Source organism: Tubulanus polymorphus, chromosome 2 (assembly GCF_964204645.1).
Source record: "Tubulanus polymorphus chromosome 2, tnTubPoly1.2, whole genome shotgun sequence".
Taxonomy (NCBI): domain Eukaryota; kingdom Metazoa; phylum Nemertea; class Palaeonemertea; order Tubulaniformes; family Tubulanidae; genus Tubulanus; species Tubulanus polymorphus.
The window spans coordinates 10,241,487-10,255,245 of record NC_134026.1 but is presented as its reverse complement, the minus strand read 5'-3'; the positions used below and the strand labels follow the sequence as shown (position 1 = coordinate 10,255,245).

Genomic DNA, 13,759 nt, shown 5'->3' with positions numbered 1-13,759 from the left:
TGCTACCGCTCAAAACGAACTTTTTGTTTTGAAAATATTCGTTTTTGTTCTATGATTTTTCGTTTTTGCGCCATAGAATCCGTTTTTGAGCCCTAACAAAACCATACTTTCGTTGTCGCTTCCCCGCAAAAACGAATTTTAACGCGCAGAAACGAAATACTATAGTGCGGACCCCTGGCAAGCGAGGATCAGGGGGCTGGGTGGAAGCCATCCTCGCATGCCAGGGGTCCGGTATCACTCCCGAGCCCCCTGGCCTCACGAAGCGTGATTTCATTACTGGCGCTGTTGCGCGTGACGTCATATATCGATTTGCGAAATACTTCCTTGTTCGGTAAAACGTTCGCTGATTGGTTAATTTAACGGGAAAACCAACAAAAGTCTACTGACGGTTCGTTACAAGCGCTGTGATTGGTACGACCGGATTCTGGTCGGCTAGTAACGACTCCAACGACTCGTGAGGTCAAGGGGTTCGGGGAACAGCTTTAGCGTAATGGGTTCGAATCCCTTGACGGGGGTGGATGCGAGTTCGGGAGTGATACCTGACCCCTGGCAAGCGAGGATGATGGAATAAGACCGGTAACCAGTCTATTATTTACCTTGACTGGTTACCGGTGTTTACCTTGGCGCAGAATTGAACAGGCGACCAGTCTAAGAACGCACCCGGAAATGCAAATGAGATAATTTCTTCGTTTTTTAGTCATCAAATTCTATTTTTAAAGCGTATTTAACGCGTAGATTAGTCAACCGAGTAGTTAATCGTAAGGTGGACGGTGGAGGGACTTGAAATTGTAAGAAGACAAGGGTACCAAGACGAGTAGAATCCTGCACGATGTCTGGGGAACAACGCCTTGTTATCCGTGGAAACGATTCCAAATATGTCAAACTTAATGTCGGCGGTTCCCTGTTTTATACGACGATCGGCACACTTACAAAACAAGATACGATGTTACGAGCAATGTTCAGTGGGAGAATGGAAGTTCTCACTGATCCTGAAGGTTTGTGTTGACAGACTAGGGTTGCGGTTGGTGTATTATTAATGATTAATGATCGTGTGGCATGATATTGCCTATATTGGGATCCTCCTAATTACGGAGATGACACAATTTACCAGATGAACCGAAATGACATGAAATATAGCATTTTGTTAATTTATTTACCATTTTAATGCTTGAATCTCATCTCGGAAAAGTTAAAAGCTATTTTTCTACAAAAATATTCGACAAAATATGTAAAATATGACTAGAAGATATTTATTACTGATATAACATTATTACAAATGTTAGAATCGATCAGGTATGAATAAATATGTTATATTTCATGTCATCTCGGTTGATCTCGGTAATAATGATGACCGTGATATTGATATTCTTTCCCGCAGGGGGTTGGATCCAAGCTGGATGGAAGAAAGGGGGTTCACTTGAATATGGGCTTTGAGAATGGATAAATATTCAATAACTCACCAGTGATATGTCCTGCCTTCGATAATACGTCATGTTTTACAATGAATTTACCCATGATGCAATGCGCGCCCATGGTTTAACTATACTATACAGAAAGGCTGGAAACGCTCCTATCTCCATTATGCTTAAATCTACCCGCAAATGTCGGGACAGCCGAACACTGCCGACGATTGCCGAAGTACGTTCCAAAGTGTCAATTTTAATCCTGAAATATAAGGAGCGCCCATAATTTCAATTGTAGATGATTTTTTAGAAACATTTACACTGTTTTAGCTTCTTTAAAGATTTTAACTGGCAACAAAATTGATTTTTGAAAATTCGCGATGCCTCTTCGAGATTGCTGTGACGTCAGCTGTTCCGATATTTGCGGGTAGATTTAAGCATTACGGAGATAGGAGCATTTTGTTGTAATCAACGCACAACAGATTCGTTGTTTGTTTGATACCTATTACACCTTACCTGACGATCTTAATCCTTGTGCAAATCAAATTATTTCAAAAGGTACCTGTGTAAGTTTGTGAGTTAAGCCATTAATTGTGGACTGAAGTCAATAAAAAGTATATTTTTGAAGTGTTACTTTTTTCAACTGTGTTTTTGCCCTTATCATCCCTAACATTGGTATTAAGCTCATCCGATTATAAAAGGCTTACCACCAACGATTAGGTAACTAACTAGGTAATACTTCCTTGTTCGGTAAAACGTTCGCTGATTGGTCCATTTAATGGGAAAACCAACAGAAGTCTACTGTCGTTTGTTACAAGCGCTGTGATTGGTACGACCGGATTCTGGTTGGCTAGTAACGACTCCAGCGACTCATGAGGTCAAGGGTTCGGGGAACAGCTTTAGCGTAGTGGGTTCGAATCCCTTGACGGGTGAAGATGACCTCATATGAAAAGGGCACTTTTTAGGCCAGCCATGGGCTGAGCCTATTTCTATACAAATGGAGTGAATTTAAATGACATGGTTTCCAGAGCTAAGGCCCATTGACTGTGGAACTGAGCATATATTTATACAAATCATTCATTAAATCATTATCCATTCTCCAACCCCTATGGAGCTGAAGCTGACTCCTCTATGATTGGCTTAGCCGCAGAGATCAGCAGGTGTTCGAGTGAACCCGCGGTATTGTCTACCGTTTTACTTCCAGGTTTTATTTTAAGATCTAAAATTGTATTTCAATATCGATTTCTGTGAAATCTTTAGTTGATTTGGTTTTTGGGAGGAATATCTTTTTTTTTGCATGACAGAAAATATCATTGACAATTGTGCTGGAAAAATAGCTTTTTCTCAATCGGATGGATGACCTTGATATGATTATTAGCCATGTGCTCAAACTGCAAATTCAATCGAATTTTATTCTGCAAAAAATATAAAATCCAATTCAATTTTACTTTATTGAACAAGGTAAAACAGCATATCCAATTCAATTTAGTTTTATTGAGCAAATTTCAGAAAATTCAATTCTATTCCGCATTCAAATCAATAAGACCAAGGGAGAGGATTTATCTGACGTATTTGTTCCTGCCAGCTCCAGTCGCTGTCTGTGCTACTTATGAAAACACGATTGAATTGTGTAAATTATTAGCCTGACCGTGGGAATGACTGATTAGTCTATGAGCTGGGCCGTGTATTTGGACAAATTTAACCCACAGAATGCATCATTTGCCATTTATGAAAGGCTGGCCATAGTGCCCGGAGACATAGTGGACACGGAGTCTCGGCGAGCGCCAAAGGCACTATGGCCTTGTAGGGGGTTTGGGGGCCCCCAGAAAATTTTGAAAATTTAAGCTACGTTTCAGAAGATAAAAGTACATTTCTATACAATTTTAGCGCATATTACAGCTTTAAGAAGTATTGTGGACTTAAGTCAAAGATCAATGTCGCGTGGAATTTTTCACATGTGATTTTCAAAAGGGCGCTTGGTCAGAAAAGGGGTGCCCCCTCTGGATCGTATATAGATATATATATATATATATATATATATATATATATATATATATATATATATATATATATATATATGTATATGTATATATATATATATATATATATATATATATATTAGCCTATGTGGCTGGAAATTAATGGTGTTAAACTGCAAAGAAAATTCTGTCGGTGGTTTAATTCTGCCTGTATTTCTATGAAACTTAACTATCAATTCTGTTTTGCGTTCATTTTAGGCTGGATATTAATTGATCGATGCGGAAAACATTTTGCGACGATTTTGAACTTTCTTCGCGACGGTTCGGTTTCGTTGCCGGACACGAAACGGGAACTGACCGATTTATTGTTCGAGGCGAAATACTACTTAGTGCAAGGACTCGTTGATGCCGCCGAGACGGCGCTGAAGAAGAAAAACGAAGAATTGGAGCCGATTTGCCGCGTTCCTTTGATTACTTCGCAGAAAGAGGAACAATCTCTTATACAGTCGACTTCAAAGGTAACTCGACACATTCACCGCTGATCGCTAATAAGCCTTACTTGGGTCGACTAAGATCAGATCAGAACGTCGAATCATAAGCAGTCAAGTCTGCGATGAGTGAACAAACGATCGCAAGCCGACCGTACGCCAAATTGAAAGGATTCGAACGAGTTCTTTTTCCTACAACTGATCTTAATGTCGTAGCCAAGTGATGAGTATTGCATCACATGGCTTTTTGATGTCACATGATGGATGGGCCTAGACTTTTGGATTATTGAGTCGTGGTCGACCTGAGTGCTCTAAAGATCGCAACACAAATGATACAGCATTAGCAATCAGCGGTCACACGTATACTGTATACTACCGCTGTTCTCTGACCTGGTTCTGTGACCTAGTTTGTTGCTCAACTGGATCCATCTCCATAGCCATAGTTTTAACTTTACACATAAAACACACATGATGTACCTCCGATGCATCTCTGTTTGTGTTCTATATCTTGCTGTTGGCGTTTCTGAAGCAGGAGCAGAAATGGAAATGAATATTTTCAAAGACATAATTTCCTCTTTATTTCAATGTATGTATGTCTTGTTGCAATAAAACGTGTAAACTCTGATGTAATATGACATATTAAAACAAATGAGCAATGAAAACTTCCCATTTTTAGGCCAGCCGTAGGCTGAGCCTTTTACTATACAAATGGAGGGAATTTGAATGACATGGTTTCCAGAGCAAAGGCTCTTTGACTGTGCAACTGAGCATATATTCACACAAATCATTCATTAGAGCAATATCCATTCTCCAACCCTATGAAGCTTATTTTGAAAAAGGACCCTGGTTAAAATTTATTTCAGCCTTTTCGCGAAAATCTGAACGCAAAAATATCTGTTTTAAAAAGCCAATCAGAAAGCAAAGAATCCTCTATGATTGGCTTAGCCGCAGAGACTGGCAGGTGTTCACGTGAACCCGCGGTATCGTCTACCGTTTTACTGCCGGGTTTTATTTAAAGATCTAAAATTGTATTTCAAGATCGATTTCTGTGAAATCTTTAGGTGACTTGATTTTTTGGAGGAATATTTTTAATTGCACCACAGAAAATATCATTGACATTTAAGCGAAGTCCGGGAAAATAGCTTTTTCTCAAATCGGATGGATGACCTTGATATGCTAATTAGCCATGTGTTCAAACAGTAAATTCATCAAATTCTATTCTGCAAAAAATATCATCAAATCCAATTCAATTTTACTTTATTGTGCAAATAAAACATCAAATCCAATTCAATTTTATTTTATCGAGCAAATTTCAGAAAATTCTATTCTGCATTCAAATCGATAAGACCAAGGGAAAAGATTAATCTGAGGTATTTGTTCCTGCCAGCTCCAGTCGCTGTCTGTGCTACTTTTGTATTCTACGATTGTATTGTGTAGATTATTAGGTATTGACTCTCGGCTGGGAGTGTATTTTGACAAATATAACCCACAGACTGCATCATCATTTGCCATTTAATGAAAAGCTGACAGGCTGGCCACAGTGCCCCTTGGGGCTCTTGTTTGTCTTTTTTGGCGATAATAAAGTATTCCGGGAGGAATTTCAGAGGGGTTAAGTAAAGTTTAATCCAGCCAAGTTCCTTTTAAACGTACATGATTTGATTTCCTGGCTATACATACTTTCTATTTTCTCCAATAGATGGCGCCATTTGTCACGGTACTGATTTGGGGACTCATTTTAGATTTCCGGAAACACACTTCAAAATCAATAAACTATCGGAATAAATGTATTGCATAGACTGTCAGTAACAAGAAAATTAACTTAAATAAATTATTTGAGGCCTGCAAAAAAATGTAGAATTTCTGGGATAAGCTAATGTGGAATTGCAAATTTGAAATCGAAGTTTTAAGAAATTTGGGGAATTACGAGATTTGGCGATTGGGTAGATGATACAGTCTTCGACTGGTCTAATTAAAAAAAAAATTGTCAACTTGTCACCGACTTCGATTCACTTTTGCTCTAAGCTGGTCTGCAACTTCATTGCCTCCATGGTTGAAGAAAGGATGCGATTCAAGAATAGGGGACTATAGCAATATATATGTAGTGATAGTAATCAATTAAGTAATAATATTAGTAATTGATAATGATGATATATAATGACGAAGAAAGAGCTCTTCTGATGTCTGCTTCATCATGACTTCGAGCATATCGTGTAGCCAGCCGGCCCGGTCCCGGGGCCCGGTTTGGCTGTCACTCGGTATCTTAGACTTGAGTCTGGGTTGAAGTAGACATCGTCATTTAAATAACTTATTCATGTTATTCTGTATGAATTACCCATGTGTCTTGTATTTTGTATTTTCTTATTCTAAAATTTAGTAACTTTATTGAATTTGGGAATTTCATCCCGGAATTTCAATGTAATAAGGATCAATAAAGTATTGAATTGAATTGTCACCTTATACACATGCCATCAGTGGACGCGGAGCCGTATATGACAGCTATGCTATTATAAATTGCTAGTCTCATGAAACCTGCATACCCCTAATATCGAACATATTTTCTAAAACATTTGAATATTGAAATTATTTGTTTACACGTTTTTATATAGACCGCTTTTAGCCGCCGATGAAATTCACGCCGGCCCTACTCAGATCGTAGATAGCTTCGTCATTCCACTAGCATCCCCATGTCAGGGTCTGACTTTTATATCAGACTTCCAAATCGTGTATACATCCGCCATTTAACAGAATAATCCGATTTACTTATCATTTCTGTTTATGCCTGCCGCTCCTGATATAATCATACATACTTTACTATTACAATACGTCTTATCATGATATTCAATGCAATATAACATTTCGACGTTCAAATAGAGGTCATTATATAATCACAGGGAACCATTCTACATCTTTATCAATAATATTTTTCCAAATAGCTTGTATGTGTACACATAAACCTGTGACGTTTTGCACATCGATTTACGGTTGTCATTTGTAAAATGACGCTGAATGGTTAACATTGTTTAGGTTTCATAATGGTAACGTTTTATAAGGCGTCAAAAAAAATGTCTCAATGGGTAAAAAACATGGAAGGTCGTTAAAGTTTTCCGAGGTGAGCAAAGAAAATGACCTTTGTCCCACGGTAATCAGTGTGAGGTAAACAAATTTCCGAGGAGGGCAATTCCGAGCAAGGCACATATTTTTCATTTCAAAACAGTTACAAATGAAAAATGATTTTTTATTTTTCTGATGAGGCTAGCAAAATTCCGAGGTGAGCGAGTTCTACTGTATTTAGGGATTTCAGGTTGAAAATTTCTATGTGTCCTATGTGTCTTTCTAATAGCTTAAAATGAAGAAGGGGATAGCATAAGCATACAGCACTTTACAGAATCGAAATTGGTCAAGCGGTTCAAAAGTTATAAGCAATCTAAGGGTGGAAATTTGGGGCATTTTTGTCATTCGATTGCGCAATACACTTTAGTTCATTTCCAATGAAAGTAACAGACAGGAAGTGTCTAGGTTTTGCTGCTTTTTAGCCAGATAAAGGAATTAAATTCAACATTAAAACCAATATAACTCCGAGAATTTTTATCTGTTTAAAACCAAACTTGGTCAGTATGTTGTCTATACAAAGTTTGTTTAGATTCATGTAAGTAATTGCACAAATATGTAAATTAGGCTAATTTGCATACTAATTATCTAATTAATACCCACTTCTATAACCATTAACACGCAATACTATAGTTTATTTCTCAAGATAAATGATACTTAAGACATGGAATATCAATTTTGAGATAATATACCGAAGATATCGTGCATCAGGGTGATACCGATTACCACGGTAACCATAAGGTAAGTATCAAGGCGGCCATCTTGAATCTAATTAACTACATCTTTAATGTATTTAGTTGATTCGATATGGCCTTATAGACCTTTATTATTTGAAATAACTAATCTTAGTGGATAAGTTCAATGTTTTAAAGCCTTCTGAAATAAAAGACACTAATAATATCATTATATTTCAGATACTCACTTGCCGCAGAAGAATAGGATAAAGCGTTGAAGAGATCTACGTACTACATGGTTTTGCGAAATTAAATCAAATTGAAATGAATGGAAAAGCCTTTGTTTTTCTTTAGAGATCCCTAGGCCCTAACAGATTTACCCATGAAATATCTATATCATGATATCTCAAATTGAGGCTCGAGGAATGGTGGCCATCTTGTTTTGCGTCGATATTTTATCGGAAAGTCAATTTTAAAAAAGTATGTCATGTTTGGTATCTAATTAAAGGTCTCCTTCTAGGCAAGTCATTCGAATGAAAAAGAAAATTGATAATATAATCCTTTAGAATCTATTTGATTAACCACTGGTTGGTGGGTATTTTAGGCCTAGCAGCAGCAGTTATTTAGCGAAAGGGTCGACAATTAGAATTGAAAAACCATGAACAAATGAATAACAACTGCTTTTCAGAGGGATATCCTAGTATTCAAGATGAGATGGTTACCTAAAGGTGAAGCAGATAGGAAAAATAAAATTTCTTTTTAGCAAAAAATGAGCTAAAATTTAGACAAAACTTGGATTCTTGTGCAAAATACTCAAAGTTTTTAAATTGGGTAGGCCTAACCATTATTCGTCTTATATATTGCCGATTTCGTAATAAAGTATGAGTTTATTGAGTGAAAGTGACGTTTTACTTGTTAAATTGACATTTAGAGTGGTAAAAATGAACCAGGAAGTGTTTTGATTGATCAGCTGGCAGCCGGTGTGAGCCGGCAGTGACCCGGATGTAAACAATTTGAAGCGCCTTGCCGACTTTAGGTCAAAATCCGCGAAAGACTACTAAATCAATCTTAAAAGTAATAATTGAAAACAATATATAAAGTATCTTATTTTATCATGTAGTAGAGTGCAAGTTGTTAAAATTATTAATTTTAGCGTATGAGCACTTTGAATTATGTTTACGACTTTTTCCGAGTGATACAGGGCCTACCAAAACTTGCACGCACCGACATGCTCTACTTGAAACATGTTCTTAAAATATTCTGAGGTCAAATATCCAGCCAATCAGCAGCCGGCTCGCGGATTTGACCCAAAAAATTGCATGCGTTTTTCACGTGTTTAAAAAATGCATGAACAAACATGGCCGCCATCTTGTTTCCTAGAAATGAGCCGACGCGCGCCGAACTACGACTTATTGCTCCGTAACTAGGCAAGATACACTCATGAAATTTACACCACAACAAATAACCGGTAAATTGAGTATACTGAGCAAGTTTGGCTTCAATCGGATATAGAATACGTTTTTTATGAGCGATTGAAAATTTGAAGCGTGGAAAACGCTAATTATGACACATTTTGATCACGTGACCTGAAATCCCTACTGTATTTGCAAATGATCTATTTGTGTTATCTTTTTTTTTCAGCCTGTTGTCAAACTTCTATGTAACCGTCACAATAACAAGTATTCATACACAAGGTAATAACCAACCTGTGCCACGGTACATACTCACATTTGTTCAACCCTGTTTCCGCTATATGCATTGTGTAGGCCTAAATTAAAACTACATATATCCTATTTTTGCAATATGCATGTCAGGTAGGTCTAAATTGAAATTACATGGATAATATTTCCATTTTGACGAAGCACGCTGTAATGTTTCTGTTGATTATGAAAGTAAAAGTCGAACTTGGTTAAATAGCTATCGGATATGTGGTCATATTACTTAGTCATCTATATTAGGGTCCCAAGTATTTTCAATTCAATTAATTTCAATGTAAATCATCATTTGGAATTGTCGACCCAATAACGCGGACCTAAGCGGGTTTGACTGTATTATGAAATAACTTAACACCCCTCGTACAGCAATTTACTGGATGCACCCATGGCTCAAGTCTGATCTGAAAAACTCAAATATCTGTTCCTCTGGGAATATTTTGTATGAATATATTTTTTCTGACGCTTTATGTGAATTAAATGCGATAATATTGAACATGGATTTTGCTCAAGTCTGGCAAATTTTCACGATCCAATAAGATCCAACTCGAAAGGAGTTTTACTGTACACTGTTATGTCATTTCTGAGTAGGCTTATGTCAGATAGACATTTGTGAATGTATTGGTGGATTTAAGTAATTTTAAGGTAAACCATAGGGCCTAATTTTATTTTAATTGATTCCTCACTTACTTTTTTTTTCAGTAATTCAGACGACAATTTACTACGGAATATCGAACTTTTTGATAAACTGTCTCTAAGATTCACGGGTAGAGTGTTGTTCATCAAGGACGTGATTGGCAGTAATGAAATATGCTGCTGGTCCTTTTACGGTCACGGACAAAAAGTTGCCGAAGTTTGCTGTACGTCGATCGTTTATGGAACAGATAAGAAACATACGAAGGTAGAGTATTATTGCTGCTAGGAAGAAGATGCAAGTGTATTTCTTGTTAAGCATCAAACAAATATGCAGGCCATTCTAGCAATCAATACACATCACATCAGCGTCAAATTTTAACCCAAAACCATGGAACTGGATCTTGATGTGAACGCCCTTCTCCGGCGATCGTGAGGGGTAATCAGGGGTTGAACATGTAATCTTAATTATTCGATTCGACAATCCGACGATTCGCTGGTACCTCGTCGCAGCGGCCTTGTTGGGGGTGTACAGCCTTGGCTCCAACCACCAGTAGAAAAGAAGTTACTCCACGGCCTCTCCAACAACCTGCGACAAACAATATTTCATAATAACCAAATATTTATTCATCAACAGTTAGGTACGTTACCGCCATTCGCGGAATCAATACAATGAATGACCACACTTATACAACATATTCTTTTAACATCAATACACATTTAACAAGGTATTCATACAAACAAGAAACCAACTCACCTGCGACAAACAATATTTCATAATAACCAAATATTTATTCATCAACAGTTAGGTACGTTACCGCCATTCGCGGAATCAATACGATGAATGACCACACAAACCCACAACCAGAACATAACCGAGAGGGCGCCACAGGCTGGAGTGTCGTTCAGCAAACAAAAGATTACTCATCAAATGTCATTAATGAATGTCTGTCACATTGAATGTGGAACACTTGGTAAATTTAACAATTTAACAATCTTTTATGTTTAGGTTGAATTTCCCGAAGCGAAAATCTATGAGGAGACATTAAATGTGCTGCTGTATGAGAACAGAGATAAAGGACCCGATGCTGAATTAATGCAAGCAACGCGTGGTTACACAGTCGGTAGCTCGGTCGGCGGTGGTTACCATAGCGACGATGATGGAGACGAGGGCACGTCAAGAATGAGAAGAAAGTAATCGGTTTTTTGTGCAGGTATCGTTCTGCAGTCTATATGTAACCCTCAGTCTTCAATTGTTGAGGCTTCAATTGTGTTCAGATATTTTCGATTGAAACTAATAAATTGACTACGAATACCTAGACATAGGTCAATTCATCAAAATGCTGAAAAAGCTCTCACAGCAATAGTTGATGTCTGGGGTCTAGGCTGTACATTACTGCTGGTTTTTGGCTGAATGAATAGGCCTACTACATTTCAACCAATTCACTGTCAGAGCTAGCCTTGTGCCCTGTGCCTGAGGGTAGTAGCGTTGTAGTGAGCATTGTTCAAAAAGTTAAACATTTACAACCGATATTTTGGTTACAACCGATATGTTGGTCGCTATTGTCATGTGGTTTCAGTCAACCAAAATTTCAGTGTCCAAGTACCTAAGGTTCATGTAAAAATATTGTTGTGTTCATCGTTTAAAGGCATTATGGGCATATCTAGAATTTCACAAAGGGGTTCATGTCCAGGTTCCAGAAGGGGCACGCCTAAGTCAACAACAATATGAACTCTCTTTTGTTTGAATGACGGTAACAATTTCTAACATAAGTTTTTCAATCCTGAAGCTCTAGTTCACTAAATAAACCTGGATTTTGACTGTTGTATAAAGTAGTACATAAGTATTACGGTTGAGGTATCAGTTGCCTTTTTACCCGCTTTGTGCCATTCGTCAGAATAGATGACATTGAAAATGATAATATATCAGTTAAAAGATTGAGAATAGATAGAGAATATATATTTTGATTTTGGTGCCCTTTGTTCTCATTTTCAAGAAGAAATAAATCTCATTTTATCATGTATAAAAGAGGTGCACGCTCTACTAGAAAGTTGTTGAAAAGTAATACAGTAAAAGCTGCTCGAGTCAGACAAATTGCAAATTTTGTTTCCAACTTCGATTGATATCTGTTTCTGTAAAACTAGCATAACGTTGGGAATATTGTGACAGGCAAAATCTGTCCCATGTAGAAAAATTATGACTATCAGTAAGTTGGATTACTGGAAAAATCCAAATTGAACTTCTTTGCATAAAGGATAGCTCCCTTTACAGGATTACCTTTCGAGAGGAAAACCAGACAACTACGACCCATTGTAGACACTGACAAACTTTCAAACTTTTTCTCAAAGTTCTGAGTTATCTTTCTTTTCTCTTTTGAAACAAAAAACCAACAACTCCGCTGATATAGGGATTGTAATTTACTTAATTTGAGACAAGGGATAAAATATTTGTCCGACCTAGGCAAGTACTTGATTAATAGTCTGGCTTATGGCCCCCAGCGAGCCAAAAAATGCGTACACACTGTGCACTGTAAAATTTGGCTTGTGCATGGGTGAATTCCTAACATTTTGAATTATTTTAGGCATGGCAGTATCCTCCAATGTGCAGTGAACTTAGTGCACTTAACGCTGCTTTCGTTGATGTTGCGCAAGTGTTTTTTCAAAAATGCTGGTGGTAGTGGCTAGCAAATCAATTTTGGAAAAGGAAACCGTTGATTTGTTATTCGAGTCTCACTTTCTGCATGACATCAGAATACTAGAATTAATGTATAAAAGAGAAGTATTAGGAACAGAATTAATATATAAAAGAGAATAGGAACAGAATTACTCAAATAAATGTGACAAGGGTGATGAAGTTACATGTACTTGTTAACGCTGCAGATATGTTCATAAGATTCATAGTTGCTTTCCACAGCTCGTTCATTTGGCCTAAACACACTTTCTGGCTTGTATGTGAAGCCTATATTCTGCAGGGTACATTTTTTGCGCAGCGCAAAATGTGTATGCATTATTTACTAATGTGATGGAGGAGCTTTAGAGAGATCTTAATAGGAAAATGTGCTAGAACATTTTAGTCCCCGAAAAATTCCTACTGATTAGTCAAATTTTTCAACAGCAATCTCACCTGCGCAAGTTTTACTGACATTGGATCAAGATTTATAGTAGCGGAAAGGTTATTCGGTGTGTCGTATCTTGCTAGGGAAAAGCATATTTGAATACCTTAACTGTCCCCACTCCTTGTTGAATATGCAAACAGGTCATAACTATGGTTACTCCAGAGTCTGATATCAGTGATATCTTCTGCTATCAGTTTCTGCTGATTTTTATATCTTCTATCAGTTTGTTCTGATGTTTATATCTTCTTCTATCAGTTTTTTCTGATGTTTATATCTTCTATCAGTTTGTCCTGATGTTTAATGTGACGGAGACCAGAGTGTTCGGTTCAAATCGATGTGACTAAGAAAAACGCTATAAGTACCCAGTATCACAATCTCCTGTTTTTTTCTCCGCTGGTATACAAAAAGAATTCTGTTCCCCAGAAAAATATATAATTTGCGTATACGCCGATGAGCTACTATTAAACACTCGGTTATCCCCTCGATAAAACGAAGGTTTAATGAAAAATGAGCACAGGAACAAAACCCTGAAATAAAAATAAATTTAAATTAATGTCACGGTATGACCAGTGGAAGGGGAGACCAGGGGCTAAAATAAATCAAATTACCCCTAGAATCTAAACGGATACTATATTAAATAGTAAAC

General features: G+C 37.3%; 1 protein-coding gene across 1 annotated transcript; it reads left to right on the top strand.

The window, feature by feature from the left end:
• Nucleotides 1–645: 645 nt before the first annotated feature.
• On the top strand, nucleotides 646–12,441 carry LOC141898867 (BTB/POZ domain-containing adapter for CUL3-mediated RhoA degradation protein 3-like). Its single transcript, XM_074785007.1, has 5 exons — nucleotides 646–995; nucleotides 3,641–3,900; nucleotides 9,294–9,346; nucleotides 10,067–10,265; nucleotides 11,007–12,441. The coding sequence occupies exons 1-5, from the start codon at nucleotides 830–832 to the stop codon at nucleotides 11,193–11,195; spliced, it is 867 nt and encodes a 288-aa protein (XP_074641108.1). The 5' UTR covers nucleotides 646–829; the 3' UTR covers nucleotides 11,196–12,441.
• Nucleotides 12,442–13,759: the final 1,318 nt, after the last annotated feature.

What these genes read in the sequence shown, in the direction of transcription:
- LOC141898867 (XM_074785007.1), top strand. Translation starts at nt 830, where the DNA reads ATGTCTGGGGAACAACGCCTTGTTATCCGTGGAAACGATTCCAAATAT. An exon ending in AGTTCTCACTGATCCTGAAG is followed by an intron (nt 996 to 3,640) that starts GTTTGTGTTGAC and finishes CGTTCATTTTAG; the next exon opens with GCTGGATATTAATTGATCGA. An exon ending in AACAAGTATTCATACACAAG is followed by an intron (nt 9,347 to 10,066) that starts GTAATAACCAAC and finishes TTTTTTTTTCAG; the next exon opens with TAATTCAGACGACAATTTAC.